We start from the raw sequence: 27593 nt of genomic DNA on the forward strand, positions 1-27593 counted from the left end.
TGCCTGGTTTAATGCTCGGGTTCTCCCATTGACTTCCATTCTGCTCGGTAGAGCCCCCGAGCATCCCGAGGTGTTCTACTCGAGTACCCGAGCACTTTTGTGCTCAATCAACACTACTAAAGAGCCATTTCTGAACATATTTGTGTGTGCCAGCAATGTGTGTCTCATGTAAATTACTTTATAAGTGATGGTAAGTCATTTCTTTTGTGCTGATCTTGACAGCAATCTCTCACATCAAGGTTTGACCGACATCTTTGCTGGGTACAGTGGATGATACTGTTTGACCCTTTAAATAGGCCTTGAGACATGACTCAGATACTAAATAAGCCAGCACCCCATCTGCAGACGGCTGATTTTCCCTCATCAGTGCAGAGCAGAGAGTACTGGCTTAACTGGTTGAGAGGCCCAAGTCATTTGGGGGTTACTATCTCTCCTTGGGGAGAGCGATTTATTCGGCATGAGAAGGCTTATAGGTCATACATACAGTTGCAAGAAAAAGTATGTGAACCCTTTGGAATGATATGGATTTCTGCACAAATTGGTCATAAACTGTAATCTGATCTTCATCTAAGTTACAACAATAGACAATCACAGTCTGCTTAAACTAATAACACACAAAGAATTTAATGTTACCATGTTGTTATTGAACACACCATGTAAACATTCACAGTGCAGGTGGAAAAAGTATGTGAACCCCTAGACTAATGACATCTCCAAGAGCTAATTGGAGTGAGGTGTCAGCCAACTGGAGTCCAATCAATGAGTTGAGATTGGAGGTGTTTGTTACAGCTGCCCTGCCATATAAAAAACACACACCAATTCTGGGTTTGCTTTTCACAAGAAGCATTGCCTGATGTGAATGATGCCTTGCACAAAAGAGCTCTCAGAAGACCTATGATTAAGAATTGTTGACTTGCATAAAGCTGGAAAGTGTTATAAAAGTATCTCCAAAAGCCTTGCTGTTCATCTGTCAACAGTAAGACAAATTGTCTATAAATGGAGAAAGTTCAGCACTGCTGCTACTCTCCCTAGGAGTGGCCATCCTGTAAAGATGACTGCAAGAGCATAGCGCAGACTGCTCAATGAGGTGAAGAAGAATCCTAGAGGGTCAGCTAAAGACTTACAAAAGTCTCTGGCATATGCTAATATCCCTGTTAGCGAATCTACAATACGTAAAACACTAAACAAGAATGGATTTCATGGGAGGATACCACAGAGGAAGCCACTGCTGTCCAAAAAAACCATTGCTGTACGTTTACAGTTTGCACAAGAGCACCTGGATGTTCCACAGCAGTACTGGCAAAATATTCTGTAGACAGATGAAGCCAAAGTTGAGTTGTTTGGAAGAAACACACAACACTATGTGTGGAGAAAAAGAGGCACAGCACACCAACATCAAAACCTCATCCCAACTGTGAAGTATGGTGGTGGGGGCATCATGGTTTGGGGCTGCTTTGCTGCGTCAGGGCCTGGACGGATTGCTATCATCGAAGGAAAAATGAATTCCCAAGTTTATCAAGACATTTTGCAGGAGAACTTGCCACCAGCTGAAGCTCAACAGAAGATGGGTTTTGCAACAGGATAACGACCCAAAGCATAGAAGTAAATCAACAACAGAATGGCTTAAACAGAAGAAAATACGCCTTCAAGAGTGGCCCAGTCAGAGTCCTGACCTCAACCTGATTGAGATGCTGTGGCATGACCTCAAGAAAGCGATTCACACCAGACATCCCAAGAATATTGCTGAACTGAAACAGTTCTGTAAAGAGGAATGGTCAAGAATTACTCCTGACCATTGTGCACGTTTGATCTGCAACTACAGGAAACATTTGGTGGAAGTTATTGCTGCCAAAGGAGGTTGAACCAGTTATTAAATCCAAGAGTTCACATACTTTTTCCACCTGCACTGTGAACGTTTACATGGTGTGTTTAATAAAAACATGGTAACATTTAATTCTTTGTGTGTTATTAGTTTAAGCAGACTGTTATCGTCTATTGTTGTGATTTAGATAAAGATCAGATCACATTTTATGACCAATTTGTGCAGAAATCCATATCATTCCAAAGGGTTCACATACTTTTTCTTGCAACTGTACATCCTCTGGAATTCTAGGAAGAAAGGGAGCTCTTAACAAGCTCTACCTCCAATTAAGCCAGTATTCTCTGCTCTGCACTGATGAGGAGCAATCACCCTGAAACAGCTGTATGCAGATGAGGTGCTGGCTTATTTATTATCCAAGTCATGTCTCAAGGCCTAGTTAAAAGGGTCGAACATTGACTTATAGGATAGCTGCCTTACATCTTTAGGCACTAGGGGCAGAGCTTGTTAGGAGCTCATTTGTATCCCTTTCTTCCCAGAATTCCAGAGAAGCATGTATGGCCTATAAGCCTCCTCACTCCAATTAAAGGGGTTGTCCGGGATTGAGGACATTGGTCTAATAGTACTAGACTGCCTTACACATTACAAACATGCAAGTACTACATTTTGCACATATTTCTCAAGTCTCGTTTTCATCCAGTAAATTCTTGGCCGGAAGTGACTGTTTTCTTGTTCTCAGTGATGTACCGGGTCCCTTGCAGGTGAGCAAAGGCTCCTCTTCCGCTGCTCAGGGAGCCCGGTGACATCACTGGCAGCCTAAGTAATTATGCAGAGTGGATGGAGGGGCGGTAACTAGGCCGGCCGACATCACGCTAAGCCCCACCCCTCCGGTGACGTCACCGAGCATGGAGCTTTATAATGAATGGAGGCAGATCACTATGCTAGTTAGCATTAAAAACTCCTCCCATGTCATGTGCATGATTCATGAATATGTATGAGGGGGGCGGGTGTAGGAACGCGATGTTAGAATGTAGAATTCGGGAGATGCCGCACTGCGCTGGGATCCACAGTGCAGTGTGGCAGGAAGTGATCGCACAGATAAATAGATATGTAAACAATCTGTTGGGGACTGTAGGAGCCATGCTGCAGTATAAAAGCTACCTAAAAACATCTGGGGAACATAGACTTGGATAGGAACGGTGAGTAAGCTGTTTTTAAAAAAAAATAGGTTTGATCCCAGACAACCCCTTTAAGGCGCTCTGTCCAAGGAGAGATAGTAACCCCCAAATGGGAGAAGTTGCTAACAAGATCGCAGGATACTTTCTTGCTGGAGAAACACCTAGAAGCAGGGGCGTAGCCATAGTGGAAGCAAGGGAAGTGGCTGTCACGGGGCCCGAAGTCAGAAGGAACTCCTCCCGTCCGGGAGGAGGACTAAAAGATTTTATTGTCAGGGCCCCCGCAATTGCATTATAAAATTACATTATATACAGTGACATTACAAAGAATATATGTGTAGGAAACGGAAGGAGCGGCTGCCAGGAGTGGTCTGAAAGAGAGATCTTAACTAGCTGCATGAGTGTGGGTCAGTTCTAGTTATGCAAATGCCTGGAAGACACTTCTGAAGTACAGTGATATGCATATGGCACAGGCGATAGTATAACAGCAGTTTGGTGAGGGAAGGGGGGGGGGGGTCAAACTTGCCAATAAGGGCACTTGAAAGCTCTTTTCACACAGTGGGGCAGATTTACTAATATTGTCGTACTTTGCACTTTATAAGAATACACTGCGTGCAGAATTATTAGGCAAATGAGTATGTTGACCACATCACCCTCTTTATGCATGTTGTCTTACTCCAAGCTGTATAGGCTCGAAAGCCTACTACCAATTAAGCATATTAGGTGATGTGCATCTCTGTAATGAGAAGGGGTGTGGTCTAATTACATCAACACCCTACATTAGGTGTGCATAATTATTAGGCAACTTCCTTTCCTTTGGCAAAATGGGTCAAAAAAAGGACTTGACAGGCTCAGAAAAGTCAAAAATAGTGAGATATCTTGCAGAGGGATGCAGCACTCTTAAAATTGCAAAGCTTCTGAAGCGTGATCATCGAACAATCAAGCGTTTCATTCAAAATAGTCAACAGGGTCGCAAGAAGCGTGTGGAAAAACCAAGGCGCAAAATAACTGCCCATGAACTGAGAAAAGTCAAGCGTGCAGCTGCCAAGATGCCACTTGCCACCAGTTTGGCCATATTTCAGAGCTGCAACATCACTGGAGTGCCCAAAAGCACAAGGTGTGCAATACTCAGAGACATGGCCAAGGTAAGAAAGGCTGAAAGACGACCACCACTGAACAAGACACACAAGCTGAAACGTCAAGACTGGGCCAAGAAATATCTCAAGACTGATTTTTCTAAGGTTTTATGGACTGATGAAATGAGAGTGAGTCTTGATGGGCCAGATGGATGGGCCCGTGGCTGGATTGGTAAAGGGCAGAGAGCTCCAGTCCGACTCAGACGACAGCGAGGTGGAGGTGGAGTACTGGTTTGGGCTGGTATCATCAAAGATGAGCTTGTGGGGCCTTTTCGGGTTGAGGATGGAGTCAAGCTCAACTCCCAGTCCTACTGCCAGTTTCTGGAAGACACCTTCTTCAAGCAGTGGTACAGGAAGAAGTCTGCATCCTTCAAGAAAAACATGATTTTCATGCAGGACAATGCTCCATCACACGCGTCCAAGTACTCCACAGCGTGGCTGGCAAGAAAGGGTATAAAAGAAGAAAATCTAATGACATGGCCTCCTTGTTCACCTGATCTGAACCCCATTGAGAACCTGTGGTCCATCATCAAATGTGAGATTTACAAGGAGGGAAAACAGTACACCTCTCTGAACAGTGTCTGGGAGGCTGTGGTTGCTGCTGCACGCAATGTTGATGGTGAACAGATCAAAACACTGACAGAATCCATGGATGGCAGGCTTTTGAGTGTCCTTGCAAAGAAAGGTGGTTATATTGGTCACTGATTTGTTTTTGTTTTGTTTTTGAATGTCAGAAATGTATATTTGTGAATGTTGAGATGTTATATTGGTTTCACTGGTAAAAATAAATAATTGAAATGGGTATATATTTGTTTTTTGTTAAGTTGCCTAATAATTATGCACAGTAATAGTCACCTGCACACACAGATATCGCCCTAAAATAGCTAAAACTAAAAACAAACTAAAAACTACTTCCAAAAATATTCAGCTTTGATATTAATGAGTTTTTTGGGTTCATTGAGAACATGGTTGTTGTTCAATAATAAAATTAATCCTCAAAAATACAACTTGCCTAATAATTCTGCACTCCCTGTACAAATCACAGTTTTAACAAGACAAAATTGACTATTTGGTGGCACAGACCTTAGAAAATTGCTGTATCATAAATCCTGCTCCACATTTATGCTATTTTAACATGTATGCTCCAAAAATCTGTCTAGTCTAAGTTTATTCCACCTACAAGTTGGTGTAGTTTCACTCCAAAATATGTGATAAAATTCTGGCACATTTTTGGTGCACTGAGCTGCATTTAGGCCATGCCCCTTTGCCAGCCAAGTCGTGCCCCTTTCATGTGAATCCCCTCCCCTTGCCGGACGAGGCGTAAAATGCTTAGAAAAGAGTGTAAAACAGTTAATAAATGTGATGCAAAGCAACTGGCGCATTTTTATAGATCACTAGAGATCGCTTGTCAGAGGCTTAGAGAGATTCCATCTGCCCACTGGTCTCCAGCCATGTACTGCGTGTGCGCCAAACACACTGCAAGACTTCAGGGCCAGGAGGGAGTACGTCCACACATAAAAGTATACAGGGATTCCAGACCACTTCCTGGACCCTGCAGGGTTTACGGGGGCTGGTAATGGCCATCTATAGAGGGTTCGGCTGACTAGCATTCATGTATTGCTAGTAGATGATGCCTAATGCTGTAAACGCTTGTAGAGTAAACTGCCCTTGGACAAGGTTACATGCTGATTTAAGATCCTACTTATCTTGTCATCTTCTTTCTTATGCCACATTTACACACCTCACTATAAGCTGTATTTTATCTCACTTGATTTCATAGTTTTAACATATTTCCCTGTTTTCTTTAAGATATGAGTTTTGCTTAACACATATAATTTAAGATCTTTTCGCCTGGTTCCTCTTGTCAAACACCCTAAGCCACGAACCATATGTTACATTTCAGGCACTTCATCAACACTAGGTACAAAGAGTAGATTTATCAACGTTTTAAGCCAGGTTTGAAGTGGTATGATTTACAGTGGCGTTGGAAATATCCTATTATATTTAATGTAAAAACAATTTTACACAGCGCATATATATGGATGACAGATTGCTGAAAGTAATACAACACAACACAAACAGCACACATATAAGAATAGATTTCATGAGCTCAGGTACAACACTCCATTAACAAAAATTCAACCAAATGGCAGAGAAACAATTAACAGAGGTCATTTTAAGGGGTTCTCTGGGAATTTCATGTTGGTGGCCTATCCTCCACCAGAACTATACAGGTCCATCCTTTAACTTTAAAAGGAGCAGCGATGCAGTAACCACCTCCAAATATTGTCAGAATATTGATTTTTATTTTCGTTCAAAAATCAAATCAATATATTATAGAGAACTGGGTCTCATAAATGAAATTGGGGGGACATGGACAGAATATTTAGAATAGTTAAAGGGGTTATCAATTCTAAAAAAAAGCCCCCCATATGCCCGGCCCCCCCACACTGAATATACTTACCTAGGTCCCCGCTCCCTGCACAGTTCCTAGTCCCCGCACCACCGTTGCTGCTTTTCCCCGTGCACGGATGAAAACATACGGTGTCTGGAGGGGGAGCAGCCAATGGCAGGCGGTCATGTCGATGAGCCTCCCTAGAGTCACCCGCGATACTACAGAGGTTCATCCCAGTCTGCCATTGGCTGCCCCCTTCCCCGACACCAGAAGCAGCAGTGGCGGTCAGGAGCGGCGCAGAGAGTGGGGACCCGGGTATATATATTTAGAGATTGGGGGCGCCGGAATATGGGGGGCTTTTTTTAAAATTGGATAACCGCTTTAAAGGGGTCGTTTTAAAACCGCCAAGACTGCTTTAGAAAAACAACAGTGATACTACATCACCATTCCCTTTGCAGCTCCAGCTTTATCACTTGCCAGTTTCTATTTCCTGCTCAGGTGGAGGACACGTGGCCACTGCAGCCAATCAAAGTTCGTAGGGCGCCACCGCAGCAGCCCGTTATTCTCTGTAGAATTACATGTCCTTGTTGCAAGGGACCAGGAAGTAGAAACCTGTGGTAGACCTATGAACCTGGGAATGGGAGCATCAGGGAAATGGTGATGAATTATTTCTGTTTTTATTCTTTTTTAAAGCATTATTGATAACTTTAAAGAAATTAGGCTGGAAACCTATTTTAACAAGGAAAAATTAAAATAAAACCTAATAAAAAAAAACTCTAATTGTATGCTGCCAATTTAAGAATCCCGACTAATAAAACTAAAGAAATGAAGTACAGTGATCCCTCAAGACACAATGGCCTCAGGATACAATATTTTCAACATACAATGGTCTTTTCTGACCCATCGTAAGTTGAATCTAGACTAAAGATACAATGTCTCAGATCCAACCAATCAAGGCCACTTCTCTGGTGAAATAACTGTATTAGTTGCTAGTAAGCAGCTATTCCTGACTTCTATATAAGGACTCGTTTTATATGTCTTGGTCTACTTTCACACTGGCGTTTTGGCTTTCCGTTTGTGAGATCCGTTCAGGGCTCTCACAAGCGGTCCAAAACGGATCAGTTTTGCCATAATACATTCTGAATGGATAAGGATCCGTTCAGGATGCATCAGTTTGGCTCAGTTTGCTTCCGTTCCGCCCCCACTCCGCTCTGGACGAAGCGGAGGCAAACGGATCTGTCCTGACACACAATGTAAGTCAATGGGGACGGATCCGTTTTCACCGACACAATATGGCACAATAGAAAATGGATCCATCCCCCATTGACTTTCAATGCTGTTCAAGACTGATCCGTTTTGGCAATGTTAAAGGGTTTCTACTATCAGAAATACGTGAATGGCGCAGGATTTCGTCAGTGATGCTGCGAACCATGACATCAATCAAGAGGAGAGGGGCGGGCAGAACAAGGGACCTGGGCGGGATAATGGGTGATTAGACGGAGCCTCTAGGTGCTGAATCTATGCCCACATAGCACCCAGAGGTTCATTAGCATATTATAAAAGTGCTTATTTTATCAGAACGGCTGCAGGGAGAAATGTAAAAAGAGCCACTGAGGAAGAGGGAGGACCCTCGAAACGCGTCTGGCTGGTTCCTGCGAGTAAAAATTACCCACCCGAATTCGATTGCAATAACCGTCGGAAGATTACCACACAGCTTGTAACAACATTCAAGTGCAAACTCAGCTGGATCAAGCCATCGCAAGACTACGCGAACTCTGGAAATCACTTCCTGACTGGTGACACGCAAGGAAGCAACCTCGTGGAACGCCGAGACCGGCGAGAGGTGACTCCTGCATTGCTGGATCCCGTGTCAACCCGGGAGAACTAAGAGACCCAGCGCCTATGAGAGTGGCACCCCCAAAGAGGACAGTCACAACTAAGGGCAAGGTAAGAGGGTTTGAAGAACTAGGGGGACGCCCCAGTTTCAAAACCCGACCACTTTTCACCTAAACCCTTATCTCCTGGCGCATAGAGGAACTGTTACTGAATGGAAACAATGTTTTTACCTCATCTGAGGAATTGCTACTAGGTCTTCATAAGATCTCACTGAAACACTAACCACCAAAGATTATTATATCTTTATTTCCCGTCACATACATCCTGCACAGGATATATCTATTTTCCACAGGATTTTTTCACTTTCGATTTTTTCACTTTTTTGCAGGATACCTATCCTTGATATTTTACACTGGAGTCTGGACTTTTTCACATAGGACTTTATTGTTATTATTTGTATATCTTGGCACTATATGCACTTATAGGAATTGACCTAGAGCCCAATATCCATTTAGATAGCCAACACAAGGAAGACACATAACTATATCTACATATTGTCCCCAGTGCTTTTTATGTCAAAATTTTATGTGAACATTTTATTGTAAATTTTATGTAATAATTTTATACCATTATATAAAGCTACTACCTATAGACCTGCCAGCTGGTGAGTGCCTGTTTTTATTTATAATAGAAATGTAAAAAACATACTGTTATGTAGTGCTGACATTAGAGCATCGCTAATGTCAGTCAGCTACATAACAGTATTTCTGGTGGTAGAAACCCTTTAAAGATAACACAAACGGATCCGTTCTGAACAGATGCATGCGGTTGTATTATTTGAATGGAAGCGTTTGTGCAGATCCATGACGGATCGACACCAAACGCGAGTGTGAAAGTAGCTGTTTATTTTTCATAAATATTCTCTCATCTTGGATGACATTTTGGGGCTTTGGAACCAATTACTCAACTTACAATGGTTTCACCATACAATGGACATCCTGGAACCAATTAATATTGAAACTTGAGGGACCACTGTACTAATGTCCAAGGAAGGTTAAGACATAGTTGGATGGATGGATGACTAGGCAGTTAACTTACAAACTTACAGTCTGTTTAGAAAAGATTGCATAAAAAAATGAAAAAGGGAAGAGATGCTGCAGCGGGTCTGCAATACCATAATGCAGCACAGAATACCAGCCCCAGAAAAAGTACCTGATGCTCCTAGCATTAATTAATGCTGAGAGTATCTGATCATTATGTACCTGGCCAGCGGCTGTGTGGAGGGCGCGGGCGGCCCCCTGGTCATCCGCCCACTGGGAAATTTCCCTGTAGGGTCTATGGCCATTCCACCTCTGATCTTAAAGAGTTTGTCCATGTCTTATTAAGTGATAGCCTATTGTCATGAGACTAAAAATGTATACTTGTAAGTGGCTCAACCAAAATCACAGAGGATCGTTGAGGATTTATACAGAGGGACATAAGAGAGTGAATGACACATGCCATCATATGTAAATATCATATTTTAAAGTGTTTATGCTGCTATTCTTTTGAGGACATATCAGTACCTTTTTTCGATTTCTTATCTACGTATTTCCTAGTCTTATCCAATTTAGAATAAATAGTTTTATTTACTGTCCATTAGTCATTAGTTTTATTTGCTGTCCATTAGTGGTCAGATATAGAGTGCTCCCCACTGTCTATCCAATACTCACTCCTTCTATTGTCTTGAGAGGCCATCACTAACAGATCATCAAGGATCTGACACCTCGCACCCCTAACGATCAGCTGTTCGGCAAAACATCCAGCACCGATAATTGAAGCGCTGCAGTCCACTACAAAATATACTTGTGGTCGTGGTTACTGAGAGAATGCACCCTACCCCACCTGAACCTACCTAACACCTAAGCGGTTAGAGTTGTGCCGCAATTGCGACGTAGCAGGGACACCAGAAAGAGGGCATCCCCTCCATGAGTGACAAGAGAAAAGGGCGGGTGGGAGGGAAAAACGCAGAACGACGTGCAAGGTGGGAGGGGCGCTGGCCGAACATAAAGGCAGCGGTGCCCCTCCCACAAATGCAGGCCAATGAATCGGCCTTTACACTTGTGGTCGTGGGTACCGAGAGAATGCACCCTACCCCACATGAACCTACCTAACACCTAAGCGGTTAGAGTTGTGCCGCAAGCAGGGACACCAGAAAGAGGGCAAAAAGGCATACAGAGTAGCAAGAGTAATTTATTACAACATAATTACAAGACCAAAACTTTGGAAAGCCAATGACATCTCAGCTTTGGGATAAGGGATGTAGCGACTAAAGCAGGAGGAGCGCCAGCGGCCCAACTTCTGGATAACGTGCGCTGGCACCTGATTTTTGGAGGCCGCGGACGCTGCTCCTATACGAAATGAATGACCTGAAATCGAGGCGGGGTCGCCGTCCAGACTCCCAACTAAGGAGCGTATGTGAGACACAAACTGATGAGTGCTAAGTGGCGATACCCCAAAAGGCAACAGTGGACTATCTGGCCTGTGGCCTACCAAGGCTGCCTGCAACTGATGAAGGACCCTGACGCGGCACCACCCGTGGAACGCGGGGAAGTAAGACACTGGGACCGGGGGACCCGTCTGAGAGGTCTTGGATGTCCTCAGTAACAACGTGAAACCCTCAAGATGCTGAACCAGTTGACTAACTGTGACAAACTTACTGCTATTGGGGGGACAAGTAAACTCACCAGGCCTCAAGAAACCGTAAAAGGCTAAATAAATAGCTGCTTTAAGCACCAAGCTGGGCAAAACCCTGAAAGGACTCTTATCCAAAACATCAGACAGGCTACGGAATAGCCTACCAGTAACGGCTTGTCTGCGTATCTGGTCTCCTGGGCCACATCTACTTAACCCCCTCAGCGTCTCCGACTGCGTGAACAGAAAACAACAAACCACGTTCTGGATGGCTAATGGAAAGGAAATGCTGCACCCCTGACAGGTAGGATTTCAGTGTGGCAGTAACCTATAAAAGCAAGAATGTACTCAATGAAACTGGTCTCTCCTTGGGGGCATTTCTCCAGGAACTTGCAATATGCGGCCCACCCGGTGTGGTAAGCCCTAGCCGTGTTTGGAGAAAGTGACTTGGCTAATAAGGTATGGGCTGTGGCCAGGTGACTAGTCAAACAAGAATTAGCAAGTCATGGGGTGGGAAAGCAGCGCCCGTAACATCCGCCTCTGGCATGACCTGTGAAAAAAGGGGAAAATTAGCCCTTGACAAGGCATCAGCTGCCACATTTTGAGAACCTGGTATATGCGTACTAGTAATACAAAAATGATGTTGCAACGAGAGTTGAACTAGACGCCTCATGAGACACATGACATGTGAAGACTTAGACAAACCACTGGTTATAATATCTACCACTGCGGCGTTGTCTGTTACAAATAACACAGTGAGATTTGTCCAGCGGCTGCCCCATATAAAAGGTGGCCGCCACTATGGGGTACAGCTCGAAGAGTGCTGAGGTCTGTAGGAAACCCAGGATCTGTCTAACCTCAACTGGCCACTCACCTGCGACCCAGTGGGTGCCAAAAATAGCAGCAAAACCTGTGCCAGCAGCTGCGTCTGAGAAAATTACTGGAGACAAGCTAGACAATTCGGGAATAAACAAGGACACCCCGTTCCACTGGCTGAGGAAGTGGTCCCACATGTGTAGGTCAGATAAGGCATGACTATCAAGCCACACCGGGCTGTCTTGGTTCGGGGCAGAAGCGAGAAGGGCCAACAAACGGGAAATGAATGACCTGCCTTGTGGAATAATCCTCATTGCAAAATTTAACATGCCCAGTAACGACTGTAAATCAGCCTTAGTGACCACGGTGGTAACTGAGAACCTGTGAACAACTTCTCTGATCCTAACTAGCTTATTTGATGGCAACCTGGCTAACATGTTCTCCGAGTCTAACACTATGCCTAGAAAAGTAATGGTTGTGGATGGTCCCTCAACTTTCTTTTGGGGATACAGGGACGCCCATCTGAGAAAAGCAACTCAAAAGTTTCCCCAGACCCTGGGGGGCCGGCCCTGGCCTCTCGATCAGCAGGAAGTCGTCCAAGTAATGGATGACGTGTTCACAGTGGGTTTTATTCTCTAATACTCAATGGAGGGCCTGAGCCAACTGATCGAACAGCCACGGGCCGCTCAAAAGTAAGTTTTGTGCAAAAGTAGTATTGGTCCCTCCACTTAATTCCGTGCCACTGCCAGAGAGCAGGCGCACTAGGGAGTAACTTAAAGGCATCAGAGATATCGGCTTTGGAGAGAGCAGCTCAGGGTCCTAACTGAATGATGATGGCGATGGCCTGGTCAATAGAAGAATACCTCATGCCCACTTCCTCTGATGGAATAAGGGAATTGAGGCTAGGGACATGGGAACCATGCGGGGCGGACTGGTCTATGATCAGTCTCTCCTTCTTACTAAACTTACCCGTGACCACCCCTATGGGACTAACTCTCCACCGCTGGAAAGGGGGCACATTAAAAGGACCGATCAAAAAACCCTTATCTAACTCAACGTTTATCAGCTTGTCTATGGCGCTAGGATTCTTGCTGGCTGACTGAAGATTCTTACATTCATGGGTAAACTCTGGAATAGTGACCAACCCGGTATGAAAACCTTTAGAAAATCCTGAAATTAAAAACTCCACAAAACCTGGATTAGGATGACCCACCAAGAACCCCTGTAAGCAACCAGTATCCACGACACTCATGTAAGTTTTGATTGACTTTAATGTGCATGTGACTTTGGGGTGGGCCCTGAAACAATTAGAACAAATGTGTAGCAAGCAGCATTGACTGAAATTACACGAAGAGTAATTATAATTGTTACAAATCTGGGCCCTACCCAACTGAACAATAGGCCGACCCAACTTGTCAACTGTGCTGGAAGACCTGAAAACATCTAGGGGTCCGGCCGACGAACCAGAAGGGTTAGACGGCGCACTGGTGGCTGACTTGTGACACCACTCCGCTGAGTGGAAAATTGACTGACATAATAAACAGGAAGGAGCTTTCAACCCAGCAAAATGTCTGCAAAACAACTCAGTGTCTAAATTGGACCAATCTGTTACGAACTGAAACTGCGCTAAAGTCGCTGCTGCCTTGGCGGAAAAGGAACAATGATAATCATAAAACGAACACCCGCCATACTTATACCCTAACTCTGTGACTCGGAAAAGGTACAAATCAAGCTCCTCCCTCCTATCAGGCCTAACAGAACATATCACATCTCTGAACAGACTGAACGCCATGACAAATTTGGGGATCGTCAACTTGCGATTGAGCCTGTGGTCACGGCCTCTCAGCACCACAGAGACCTCACCGCAGGCAATGACCTTATTATTGGACAGGTTCCTGGTGGCAACCAGCAAAGAGGCAAGGTTAACATTCCTACCCTCTAGTATATCTTTCCTGATATTAGCCGGGACAAAATGTGCAGGAAAGACATTGGGAGCGGCCTGAGTTAGACGACAGCCACCTGCCGCGGATGTAGAGGCAACAGGTAAGTCTGGAGGAGAGACAGGGACGGCCAAAGCGCGAGACTCGACAGTCTCCAACCTTGCTTGAATACTAGTAACAGCAGACGTTAGGCTATTCAACATGACGTGTAACTGGGTGAGTAACGTTTGCACCGTGGCCATGGAGACGTCGTCTTGACACGGAGCCACTGAACCTTTCAACAGCCGGTACAACTCAGCCTTCCTGGCAGAAGCCGGGAAAGGAATACCCCTCTTAGTTGGTTCCGAAATAAGCCTAGGGATAGTCCATGCACGAAGGGACGGAATACTGCCCCCTTCAGACATTCCCACAACATCCTCATCCAGGGAAGCCTCAATGATATCCGAAGCATGCGACACAACAGCTGTAGAGACAACACAACACAAAACAACGGATAGCAAATGAGACATGAACTACACTTGCAACCTCTCCCCCCCCCCCCCCCCCCCGACGTGTACCCCTACTACCTGGCAGGTAAACCAAGATCCTGGACGTAACTTGAGAGAAACGCTGGAACCTAGAAGCAAACAATCATGCCGTCAACACTGGGTCTCACACCGCGGCGGGATGAAACACAAACAACGGTAAGAGGAGGGTGAGCAAATGACTAGCAAGTAGAATTGAAGGAGAGAACGTAACTCAAACAATTAACTTTTTACCACACCTTTTTATTTTATTTTTTTACACCAATCCAAAAAGATCCTTCATAACGAGAACCTGACCTGTGACCGTAACCACCCAAATTACGGCCAGCGAGCCATACCCACTAACCCCGCCTACTGCCTGAGAGAAGTAAAAAACGACACCTGCGACTATGACCTGCCTCCCTAACGGGGAAAGCCCAGGTGATAAGGCGCTAACGGAACCCCACAAGTGAAAAATAAACCTCAGCCAGAAACCGCAAAGTACTTCCTTCCCAATGAATCGGCCTTTACACAAATCTGTCTGGTCCTGGAGCTGTTGATGAACAGCTGACCAGCAGGGTGCAGGTTGTTGGACTCCTGCTGATCAGCTACTAGTGGACTATCATGATAGGCCATCACTTAATAGAAGATAGACAGTCCTTTTACATTTTCATTAAGAGGTACATACCTTATAGAAATAAAAGAAAAAAATTGGACACATAAAACTTTAAAGCAGACAATGAATAACAAAAAAGAAAGCATTTAAAGGGAACCTGTCACCTGGATTTTGGGTATAGAGCTGAGGACATGGGCTGCTAGATCGCCGCTAGCACATCCGCAATATCCAGTCCCCATAGCTCTGTGTGCTTTTATTGTGTAAAATAAACTATTTTATATATATGTAAATGAGGCAAGTAAGAAGCCTAAGGAGCTGTTACTAACATTTCCAGAGCCCAGCCACACCCACTGTGAAGGAGCCCAGCACCGCCCCGCATCCTCCGAATCTCCTCCTTGCTCCCCGACGTCACAAAGCTAGAGCGCCGTAATCTCGGGATGCGCGAGCTAGCGCATGCGCAGTGTCGGCATAGTGTTCCTTCCCTGTGCTGGCATCAGCCTCAGGGAACGAACTGCGTATACGCTAGCTCGCGCATCGCAAAATTACGGCGCTCTAGCTTTGTGACGTCGGGGAGCAAGGAGGAGATTCGGAGGATGCGGGGCGGTGCTGGGCTCCTTCACAGTGGGCGTGGCTGGGCTCAGAGTCAGAGAACTCTGAGTCAGCTGGACTCATCTCTGAAGCATGGAGGAGACAGGACTCATCTAAGGTTCATTTACATATCTATAAAATCTTTTTTTTGGGCACAATAAAAGCACACAGAGCTATGGGGACTGGATATTGCGGATGTGCTAGCGGCGATCTAGCAGCCCATGTCCTCAGCTCTATACACAAAATCGAGGTGAGAGGTTCCCATTAAAGGATATGGAATTTTTGAGTTTTAATGAAAAATTCTCAACTGTGTTATTTGCTGCCTGAATGTGTTCATACACATTGTAGGTTGCCCCCTTCAGAGTGAAAGACAGTTGGTTGCTCATTCAGTGGACAAGCTTGTCCTCATACAGAGGCACTGTTTCTGGGCAGCATAGTACTGTTTAGACAGCACGATCTGCTGGCCAAAAATGATATGATAATTTACTTGTCTGCATGGACTGTGCTGGATGCTGACCGCAAAACAGTTCTGTGAAAGATTTAATCTGACGTTGGACTGTTTCCAGTCACTATCGGATGCAGTAGATCACAGATAAAGGTAGATATTAAAAGGGTTTTCTGAGATTTAAATATCCTCTGGATAGGTCATCAGTATCTGATTGGTGGTGGTCTGACACCCAGGACCCCAGGTGTGAGTGTGTAATCACTGCTTGGCCCCGTCAGTCAGTAGTGGTGGCGCAGCATGACAAACAGTGAGTGGAGCCTTTGGGAGCAATGCCGTGAAATCGCACCACCCTCGTTGCCCCTAGGTACTCACCTGTATATCACAAAACATCAATTTTCTGAAGAATGCGGCCAACTAGGAAGATGGGACCAAGACCATGAACTGTCAAGAACACATATCTCTGGTGAGATGTTTTTTTTGCAACGTACAGTATCTGATGACAGAACCCCTTTAACACCATCTTGAGACCCTTTCTAAGAATGAAGAAAAGCTATGACTTCATGACCGACTAAAAGGAACTAAAATTCATCGACATCCGATCCTCCTCAAAATATGGTCTTTACAATATAGATTTCAGATTTTATGAACACTTATTAATAAGGAAGTGTCCAGTGTAACAGAAAAACATAGACTGCCATTCCTTTCCTTTAGTGTTGGTGACATCCAAACTAAAAAATAACCTGGTAACAATGTCATTTCTAAGACACGTACAGTATATTAAAAATACACCCATGAAACATAATCCTTTTCTTCCAGTATAGAGAAGGACAGATAACGTATTTAGTATGCTAATTGCTTACCAAGCAAAACTCTGTACCTGTCTTATCAGCCCCACTGTCTGACAAAGGGCAGTTATGGCACCATTAAATGGGCTATTAGCATGTTTGTCAACTTGGTTAACATGCTAATCGTTGGTGCCATGAATGTCCCCCCAGATGAAATGGAAAAGGTATTCCACTGTACAGTGCAAGACAACTGCATCTCTTAGGCCCCTTTCACACGGGCGAGTATTCCGCGCGGATGCGATGCGTGAGGTGAACGCATTGCACCCGCACTGAATACCGACCCATTCATTTCTATGGGGTTGTTCACATGAGCGGCGATTTTCACGCATCACTTGTGCGTGAAAATCGCAGCATGCTCTATATTCTGCGTTTTTCACGCAACGCAGGCCCCATAGAAGTGAATGGGGCTGCGTGAAAATCGCAAGCATCCGGAAGCAAGTGCGGATGCGGTGTGATTTTCACGCACGGTTGCTAGGAGACGATCGGGATGGAGACCCGATCATTATTATTTTCCCTTATAACATGGTTATAAGGGAAAATAATAGCATTCTGAATACAGAATGCATAGTAAAACAGCGCTGGAGGGGTTAAAAAAATATAAAAAATAATTTAACTCACCTTAGTCCACTTGATCGCGGCCCGGCATCTCCTTCTGTCTCCTTTGTTGAATAGGACCTGTGGTGAGCATTAATTACAGGTAAAGGACCTTTGGTGACGTCACTCCGGTCATCACATGATCTTTTACCATGGTGATGGATCATGTGATGACCGGAGTGACGTCATCAAAGGTCCTTGACCTGTAATGGACACTCACCACAGGACCTGTTCAGCAGAGGAGACAGAAGGAGATGCCGGGCTACGCGATCAAGTGGACTAAGGTGAGTTAAATTATTATTATTTTTTTTTTAACCCCTCCAGCGCTAGTTTACTATGCAGTCTGTATTCAGAATGCTATTATTTTCCCTTTTAACTATGTTATAAGGGGAAATAATACAATCTACAGAACACCGATCCCAAGCCCGAACTTCTGTGAAGAAGATCGGGTTTGGGTACCAAACATGCACGATTATTCTCACGCGAGTGGAAAACGCATTACAATGTTTTGCACTCGCACTGAAAAATCGTGGGTGTTCCCGCAACGCCCGTGTGAATCCAGCCTTAAGGTCTCACAGCTGACAATGCATATCAAAGCAAAAACCAAGCCATGAAGAGGAGAGAACTGCCTGTACAGCTCAGGATTGTGTGCAGGCACAGATCTGGAGAAGGGTACAAACTAATTTCTGCTGCCCTGAAAATTCTCAAGAGCACAGTGGTCTCCATAATTCTTAAAGAGGACCTTTCATGGTTTTGTATTAATGGAGATAAATACCTTTACTTGCGGGGTAACCACCGCTGATGCTGCCACCCTGCCTGATTTTTTAAAATATCGCTCCTACGCCCCGCAGTGCCCCCTGTAGTTTTCCTGCTCAGTATGCTAATATTGAACATTGGTACAGGGAGGAGGAGACGCCAGGGTTTCTCAATGGGTGTCTCCTTCTTCCTGGCTGTGCCGCGATCCAATCACAGTGGAGAGCGTCACAGCCAGGGAGAAAAAAAAAACCCACCTCTTCTAAAGTTGGCCATACACATTGGACAGAAGTTGGTTGATGGTTGAACAAACAAACATTTGGTGAACATATACATATACAATATACAAAACAGTCCATATTGGCCGCTACCATTGTTTAAACTGTCCATACAAGTTTAATGAAACCAGGTGATGGATTAAAGATCTTTCTGGGCACGTTCTTTCAAAGAAAGATCTTTCGTTCCTGAACAAATGAAAATAAATTTTAACGGCTGACTTCTTTTTAATGGTCTGTCATTGGTCGGCTAAAACGATTGTTGGTCGTGAAATTTCACCCAACGAATGTTCTTTTTGGTTGAAATCCTCCATTGGGCAGCTTTATATGCTGAATAAAAAAGTCATTCTTGATCCACAACAAACCCCAAACTTACCTTTTTTCCTCCAGTCACAAATTGCTTACAGGCAGATTTTCCAAACTGAGGATGAACAGCAACGATCTAGTAACAAAAAGATTGGCTTTGTTAAAACCACGGACTACACGGTGTACATCTTATAACGGACTGACCTGCAATACAGTTAGTGTTTCACAGAATCTGAAATTGTCATGTTGGCACAATGTGTTAACAGATGGGTAGAAAGTGGTAGAAACACAATATCCTTGAAGAGAAACTGCCATTTCATAAAACTTTTGACAAATTAGAAGTGTTGATTAGTGGGTCTGGAGGCTGAGACACATAATAACTGTGCCCATTCGAGAGCTGTACTCCTTCAGTTGTGATTGGCTCTGTCTGGCGTTCTTCAAGGAGATGGGGTTAGCTTGAGAAGTTCTCACAGGGGCACAAATATCAATCCACTATGCAGTTTTCTGGTGCCAAAGAGCTGCACCTTTTTGTGCAAACCCTGCTTAAGAAAATATTTGCAACATTCTAATAGGTGTGAGCCTCGCTCACCAATTTAGTGTGACTTTCTAACAGGAAGTTGGCATAAATTATGCTTGAAATCTCCACCAACTTCTAACTAGTGCATGAACCTGCAGAGCTATGCCAGTGCTGGGGACTGCTCAACACAATGTATGAACTTGGGAGTCCTGATATTCATGAGCACCACCTGATGCTGATTATTCCCAGCCCCCTCCACTGATTGGCTTATTTTCTTCTATATACAACATAGCTGTCAATCATCCACAGAAGGGCGGGAGAAAGCCAAAGCTCATGAGTGTTGGGACTCCAGTGCTTGGTTCGCACTGGAGCTCCCACCAGGGATTAAAAAAAAAAAAAAAAAACTTGATTAAAAAAGTAGGTGATTCAGAGTGCTAATTAGGGTCCTTGCCATCAGTTTATGCTGCCCTCAGATAGGACAGCATAAAAATAATGACAGATTCCCTTTAGATGATGAAATCCTGGCTGCCTGCAGTCACCACTAGGGGGAGCTTAGGAGCTTACTGCATACTGTTTGTATACTGAACTTAATAATAAATTCATATGCAATAAGCTCCTACCCTCCCCCTAGCAGAGGCTGCATGTTGCCAGAATTTAGCATTTAACTCTATTCCTATACATTTATACTAACAAAATACTAATTATTTTGAACAAAAATATATATCATATGCTCAGCTCACCTTGCTCTATAAGACACTGCCTATACGGCCACATGCGTACAACCATATGTAATCTGCGGTCCACAAAATAAGGAAACTGGCTGCGTGCATGCTGCATTTTCCAAATAAAACTGCCTATTCTTGTCCACAAAATGGACAAGAATAAGACATGTTCTATACTTTGAGGATGCAGACAGCACAACGATGACATCCGTGTTGTGTCTGCATGTTTTATGGACCCGTAGAAATTAATGGGTCCATGTGCGAATCGCAAAAAATGCAGATCGGTTGTGGACATGAGCCTATGGGCTACTGATGCCTATACAGTGGCATCTGTTGGAAGTATACATGAGCAAGTCACCCTAATGCTAGATCATCTGATCAAACACTGGAGAAATCAGGAAAGGCTTTGGGGCATTCTATGATTTATTGGGTTCTGGTTGTGTATTTTTTATTAATTACTCATGTATTAGGTCAGATATATGCAGGTATTTAGAAATTGTAAAGGGATCAAATAATTTTGTAGTGCCATTCAACCTACACAAATTTAGAAACGACTAAAATGTTCCAACTAAGTACTCAGACCTTATAAAATGCAACCACTGCTCGTTTTATTAACTTGTGAAAATAACCCATCTTGTTTTAATGAGCTTCTCAATATGTTAGACGTGTGGAAAAGTCTAGCGCTCCAGTGAAGCATTCTGGAGAACAGACAGAGATATCAAGATATGGCGGAGAAATCATTATTGAGTACTCTCTTATTTATGGAACAACATTATGTTTTATTGTGGTTTTAAGGGCTGAACATAAAGCAGTAAGAGCAGCACAATAACTAATGATTTTCCGCGCTGATATCAGGTAGCGGTTTTACATGCCGAGCTATTTTCATCATTTTAAATCAAAACCCAATATACCTGAAAGTTATGCTATCCAAACTAATGAACGGCGCCTGTAGAACTGTATTAAGTATATAAACTTGCTGCAAGGAAGAACTACTGCTCTACCTTACTCATAAAATGTTATGTCCCATCTTTACACACACGGTCATTTCACATGGAAAATATAGCGCAAGATGTTGAACAAAACTCATTTAGAAGAAATGGATCACATAAAAATGACATATTAGGAAATCACATACATAATAATTCCCTAATGCAATGCTATTTATCAGAGGTTGTCCAGTAGCAACTGGAAGATCACGGAGACTGGTCCTTTCATGGTCTTTATCATGGAACAGGGTCTGTAAATGGATCCCAGACAGTCACCCGCAGCACTGGTGGCTCTTCTGGCACCTGCCTCAAACGTCCAACATTTTAAAGGGGTTATCCAAGAGAAGATATTTATGACATCCTCAGGATCAGATCGTAAAATGTATGGGCTCTGCTGAGGTATTTGCAAACTTGCGACAAATATTGTGAGACTTGCTTCGTCTCGCGTCAATGACGTGACACTTCATCTATTCGCATAAATGACCTTGTCAAAATCCAAAGCTGAACACGGCTTTTTTAATGAGGTAAGAAGCAGAGTTCAGCTTCAGATTTTGACAATGTAAATTATGTGAATAATTGAAGAGTCACGTCATAGACGTGAGATTAAGCAAGTCTCGCGATACTTGCCACAAATTCGCAAAGACCTCCGCGAAGCCCATACATTTTACGGTAGGACAGAGGCTATATTGTTAACAGTTTACAAACGAATTGGGTTCGGATACAGCAATCCAAACCCAATTCGCTCAACACTACCAGTGACATCACGGGCACATGGCCTAGTTACAGCTCAGCTCCATTCAAGTCAATGGGGCTGAGATGCAATACCAAGCCCTGCCACTATATGATGTACAAAGCTGTTCCTAAAAAGCTGCCAGGAACCTGCATCATTAAAGGGGTTATCCGGGAAATTATAAAGATTCATCTCAGGACGGCAGGCAAATCTGTCTTTCTGCTCCAACTTCTCAACCCTGGTGGCATTTCACTTCTTGGTGCTACGGGTGAGTGTCGGGGTGATTTTTTATTGCTTTTAACTGTTATAGGAAGCTATGGGTGTTACTCTGAAAGCAGATCCCAGTTATTTTCAGGAAAACAGTGATGGAGATACTCTAGTTATCACTGCCATGTGGGGTTTAGGGTGTCATTCGGCGATGTGGCTGTCACGGTGATGGAGATATTCTGGTTGTCACAGCCATGTGGGGTCTAGGCTGTTATTGGGTGATGTGGCTGTCACAGTGATGGAGATATTCTGGTTGTCACAGCCATGTGGGGTCTAGCCTGTTATTGGGTGATGTGGCTGTCACAGTGATGGAGATATTCTGGTTGTCACAGCCATGTGGGGTCTAGGCTGTTATTGGGTGATGTGGCTGTCACAGTGATGGAGATATTCTGGTTGTCACTGCCATGTGGGGTCTAGGCTGTTATTGATGGTTGTTGTCGTCACTGTAATGGAGACCTTTTGGTCATCACTGGTATCTGGGGTTTAGGCTATAATTGTGCCTGTAATTTCAGACCGATGATCAACTTGAAATAAATTAACTATGAGAGTGTATCTAGTGGGAATAATGGAGGCATAATGTTCTGATAAAGATTATGGACATTCATTGAGTCCACATCATCCAAAATAAATTGATGGCATAAATTACCTGCTGGAAAGTGTAAAACACAGAGAAACACAAAGGGCTGTAGAATAATAACATGCAGATTTACTAACCTTTATCGGACAGTCAAATATTTCATGTAATCCTTCTCGTGAATAAAGTCCAAACACCTGCACCTGTAACAAAAGTGACACTTACTATTACAGTCAATAGAATGCATTATCTACAGCTTTAATAAATTGGATTTTGATATTTATCGGATGTAGGAGCTGAAATATTGGCACAGCATGATGCAATATCAATATGTGCTGTAAGAACCCATAGCACTGCACTGAAGGTGCCGCTATCATGAGATGCTAAGGCGGGTGATAGGGGGTGATGAAGATCACCCATTATAATACTTTGGAGATGCTGCTCGCCACTTTCACAGTCACTGGGTTAATGAAGTGTGGGCGGTGGATGCACTGAATTTATGTATTGGCACCGGCCTCTACATAACTTCGGCGTATCCAATGCCTGTCTAATTCTACGACAGCTCCCTTCCTGGCGTAGATTTAGTCCATTTTCTACGGGAAAAGGCACAGATTGCGCAGTAATCTTAGACAGATATATGCCAAAAAGTGGCGTATATTTGTTAGTAAATGACCCCTAACTGTATAAAACTACATGCTACATTAATAGCGTAGCCATGCTAGTCATTTTAAGGCCTGTTACATCTATATGATCCCAGTTTAGGCAATATATCAGCATCACTTGCACAAGTCTCTCTGGCAGTTTGTTACAATGTATCAGTATGAAGTGCAGGCTGTATAGCTTATTGAGCATCTATACCATATTTACATGCTGTACCGTGCTTGCATTTTTCTCATAGAGATATTTCTGGGAACATTTACCTAAACTGCAACAAGTTTTTGTAGCAGTTTTTAATATGCAGCATTTGTAGGGCTTGGTATAATTTGGACAGGGACAACAGGTCCCCGCACACTCTATGCCAGTGTTGGCGAACCAATGGCACGGGTGCCAGAGGTGGCACTCAGAGCCCTCTCTGTGGGCACCCACACCATGGAAAAAGTCTATGGTGTACCAATATGCCTTTGACTTTTCCTGCCATTCATTAGCGCAGGGTGTACTATGAACGTCACAGGCAGCGCATTGAATGTAGGCAGGCTATTATAGCTAAATTATAAAGTACATGGAAGATATACTATATTGGACTGTTGTATTCAGGTTAAATTCCCGTGTTGGCACTTTACGATAAACAAGTGGGTTTTGGGTTACAGTTTGGGCACTCGGTCTTAAAAAGGTTCACCATCCCTGCTCTATGCTGTCCAGCCTTTCAGCCACATGCAGGGCATAAAGGGAGACCTTTCAGGCAAGGATATTCCTTCTTCTGTCTGTTGCTGGACTCGCAAAGAGGTATCTCCCAAGAAAGAGAACCATCTCGTCAGTGCCACCTATTGAGAGGGGCAAGCACCCTAATACAGCCATCAGAGGATGGATATCTGGCTTGGCTATATTCCCTTGTCAAATCCTGAGGCTTGTTGGAAAGTCAGATCTTGACTCAAAGGTTGAAACTTCCAATAGGTGGCGCTGGCAAGATGGTTCTCTTGCTTGCAAGATACCTCTTTGCATATTCGTCTCTATATAGGACTGGTCTCTTTAACCCCTTAGCGCACACTATGCCATACATGTACAGCATTATGCGCAAGGGATTGTATGAAGCAGGCTGCTGCGCTTAGCAGGCTCCATATGCGGCAGGTGCCGGCTGTAGAAAACAGCAGGCACCCGACCAAAAAAAAATGGTAATTTAACCCCTCAGATTCAGCATTCAATAGCAATTTTGGCATCTGTCAAGTTAGATAGAGGGAGACGACTCCGTCTGCCTTCCGATTAGAGCCCCCACAGTGAAATTGCAGGGCTCTGATCGGCTACCATGACAGCCTGGGGCCTGCTGAGGCTTCCAAGTGCTGTTATAGTAATCTGCTTGAAAAGCTGTGCACAAGGCATTGCTCAGCAGGCAGAGCGGCAGAATCTCATAGACCATAATAGTTCTCTATGATGGTCTATGGGAGAAGGGATCATTAAATCCCAGGTTCTAGCTCCCTGAGAAGGCAAAAAGTTAAAAAAAAAAAAAGTCCAAATAACCACCTTTTCCAATTTTACATCTAAAAATATAAAAACAATAAAAAATAAATATAACAGGTATCACTGCATCCAAAAATGTTAACTATTAAAATATTTTTAAATATTTTAATATTTATTTCCTCTCCGCTCCAAAAAACAAGCCCTAATACAGCTCTGTAGACAAAAATTTTATGGCTGTCAGAAAATTTTGATTTTTTTAAAAGGTTTTTTTGTAATAAAACAAAAACTATACAAATTTGGTATTGCCGTAATCATACTGACCCACAGAATAAGAATGTCATGTCATTTTTAGCACACAATGAACATCATAACATCAAAAGCCAAAAAACGTTGGCAGAATTGTGTTTTTTTTCTATTTTACCCTACAAAGAAATGTTCCCATTTTCCATACAATACATGGTCAATTAAATGATGCCATTAAAAAATGCATCTTGTCCCACAAAAAACAAGCCTGGCTATGTGAACGGAAAATTTAAAAAGTTTTAGCTATTGCAATGGGAGGAGGAAAAGTAAAAAACTAAAATAGGCCCAGTCCTTAAGGAGTTAAGGAGATTTAGCACCCCGTCTGGACTCAGAATGTAACAGCCACAGCAGCACAGGAGGCTGACAGCAATGCATAAGAGGTATGAAAATAATACACATTTTGCAAAAGGTTATCCAAAAGTAGAGGTTTATTTCAATTCTGTTCCAAAAATTAGAAATAAACAAAAACGCCATATTCTCTACTGTAAAACCAGGGCTGTCCAAGGCAAAAATATATTGTTTCTGCACTTTTTTAATACATAAGCGTTCAAGGTCTCTGCCACCAAAACGAATGAGAAACAAAGACTGACATTTATTTTAACAACAATAATACTTTTTTTTTCCAGGCGATTATGGCAACCTCCTGAGTAATGTCACTTTCCGTAACAGTTTAATACCACTTTTTATATTTAAAAAAATATAAAAAATTATATTCCTTGGTCTCGGAAAGAAAAGAAAGGACACGTGTGTAGTGTTTGCGTAAGCTATGAAATGTGTGCGGTGCGAAGAGATGATCCGTCTGAAGCAATGCTTTAACTTTCAGCATTTATATCACGGACGCGAAAAGGAGAAGCTGGACAGTCCAAGTGCAGGACACCATGGTGCTTCATGAGTACAGGAGCCATAGACAGAGAAAGTAAAGGGCACTAGTGTGTTGAGCAAATATCAGTAGAAGTAACACAATTACTTTATTCTCAGAGTCAGTACGATTACAGTGATACCAAAAACATATAGGGACGCGTTTTAGACGCCGGTCTTGATAAGGCCCTGCGCTGGTGGTGGATCGCTGAAGTTATGAAGGCCTCTACATAACTTCGGCGTATCCAGCGCCGATTCTAAATGTAAGACAGCTTCCTTACTGTCTTTTAGACCATTTACGCCTAAACCAGGAGTAGAAAATTATGAATGAGACGGGCCTGCCCCCTTCCACGCCACGCTCACTTTTTGAGACCTGGCGTGAGCGGGGAAGAAGTCACAGATTCTGCTGCAACATGGCGTGCGACAGAATCTGCGCCATAAACTTATATATCTGTTCCTAAACAACCCCCATAGTTTCTCTGAAGCTTTACTACCTTTGCAGTGAAGTGGATGGAGAAATAAGGAAAAGAACAGGCGGCGCTATACAGATACGTTTTATTTAACAGCTCAGTGGCTATACAAAATTATTAATTACATGTAATTACAAAATTGTTCAGATCCAGGTGTTGGTTTGAAAAACATAGAATATATTTTGTGGCACGACCTCTTTAAGCTTCCCTGCAGTGCCATTACAAGTAGGGGTGGGCGATATGGCCTAAAATCTATATTGCGATATAATTTTAAGCATGTGCGATATGCGATATATATTGCGATATATTGTTTTCTATATTTGGGGGGGGGCGTGTTTAAACTTTTTTTTACTTTTTATTTAATAACTATTAGTCTCCTTAAGGGCTAGAACGTAGAACCCTTGTCATATTCACCCTAATAGAGCTCTATTAGGGTGAATAGGACTTTACACTCTCCCTGCTGCCCTGTGCTTTGTGCACACAGCAGCAGGGAGCTGATCCCCCTCCCCTAAACGGTGCCATCCCCAGATCCCCCCCTCCCCTAAACGGTGCCATCCACAGATCCCCCCCCCCCTCCCCTAAACGGTGCCATCCACAGATCCCCCCCTCCCCTAAACGGTGCCATCCACAGATCCCCCCCCTCCCCTAAACGGTGCCATCCCCAGATCCCCCGCTTCCCTAAACGGTGCCATCCCCAGATCCCCCCCTCCCCTAAACGGTGCCATCCCCAGATCCCCCCCTCCCCTAAACGGTGCCATCCCCAGATCCCCCCCCCCTCCCCTAAACGGTGCAATCCACAGATCCCCCCCCCCCCCCCCCCCTAAACGGTGCCATCCACAGATCCCCCCCCCCTCCCCTAAACGGTGCCATCCACAGATCCCCCCCCCCTCCCCTAAACGGTGCCATCCCCAGATCCCCCCTCCCCTAAACGGTGCCATCCCCAGATCCCCCCCTCCCCTAAACGGTGCCATCCCCAGATCCCCCCCTCCCCTAAACGGTGCCATCCCCAGATCCCCCCCCTCCCCTAAACGGTGCCATCCCCAGATCCCCCCCCTCCCCTAAACGGTGCCATCCACAGACCCCCCCCCCCTCCCCTAAACGGTGCCATCCACAGATCCCCCCCCTCCCCTAAACGGTGCCATCCCCAGATTCCCCCCTCCCCTAAACGGTGCCATCCACAGATCCCCCCCCCTCCCCTAAACGGTGCCATCCACAGATCCCCCCCCCTCCCCTAAACGGTGCCATCCACAGATGCCCCCCCCCTCTAAACGGTGCCATCCACAGACACACATTCATTCCCTAAATAGCAGCAGCTATGGATATACAATAATGCACTATA

General features: G+C 44.1%; 1 protein-coding gene across 1 annotated transcript in view; it reads right to left on the reverse strand.

Moving 5' to 3' along the window:
• VPS41 (VPS41 subunit of HOPS complex) overlaps window positions 1-27593 on the reverse strand; it is a 321046-nt gene that overhangs the window by 161747 nt on the left and 131706 nt on the right. The window contains exons 6-7 of the mRNA XM_040432167.1: window positions 22652-22714; window positions 18786-18851 (exon numbers count right to left, since the gene is read on the reverse strand). Of these exons, the coding sequence (XP_040288101.1) occupies window positions 18786-18851; window positions 22652-22714 (129 nt within the window). The remainder of the gene's footprint in view (window positions 1-18785; window positions 18852-22651; window positions 22715-27593) is intronic.

Source organism: Bufo bufo, chromosome 5 (assembly GCF_905171765.1).
Source record: "Bufo bufo chromosome 5, aBufBuf1.1, whole genome shotgun sequence".
Classification (NCBI taxonomy): Eukaryota; Metazoa; Chordata; class Amphibia; order Anura; family Bufonidae; genus Bufo; species Bufo bufo.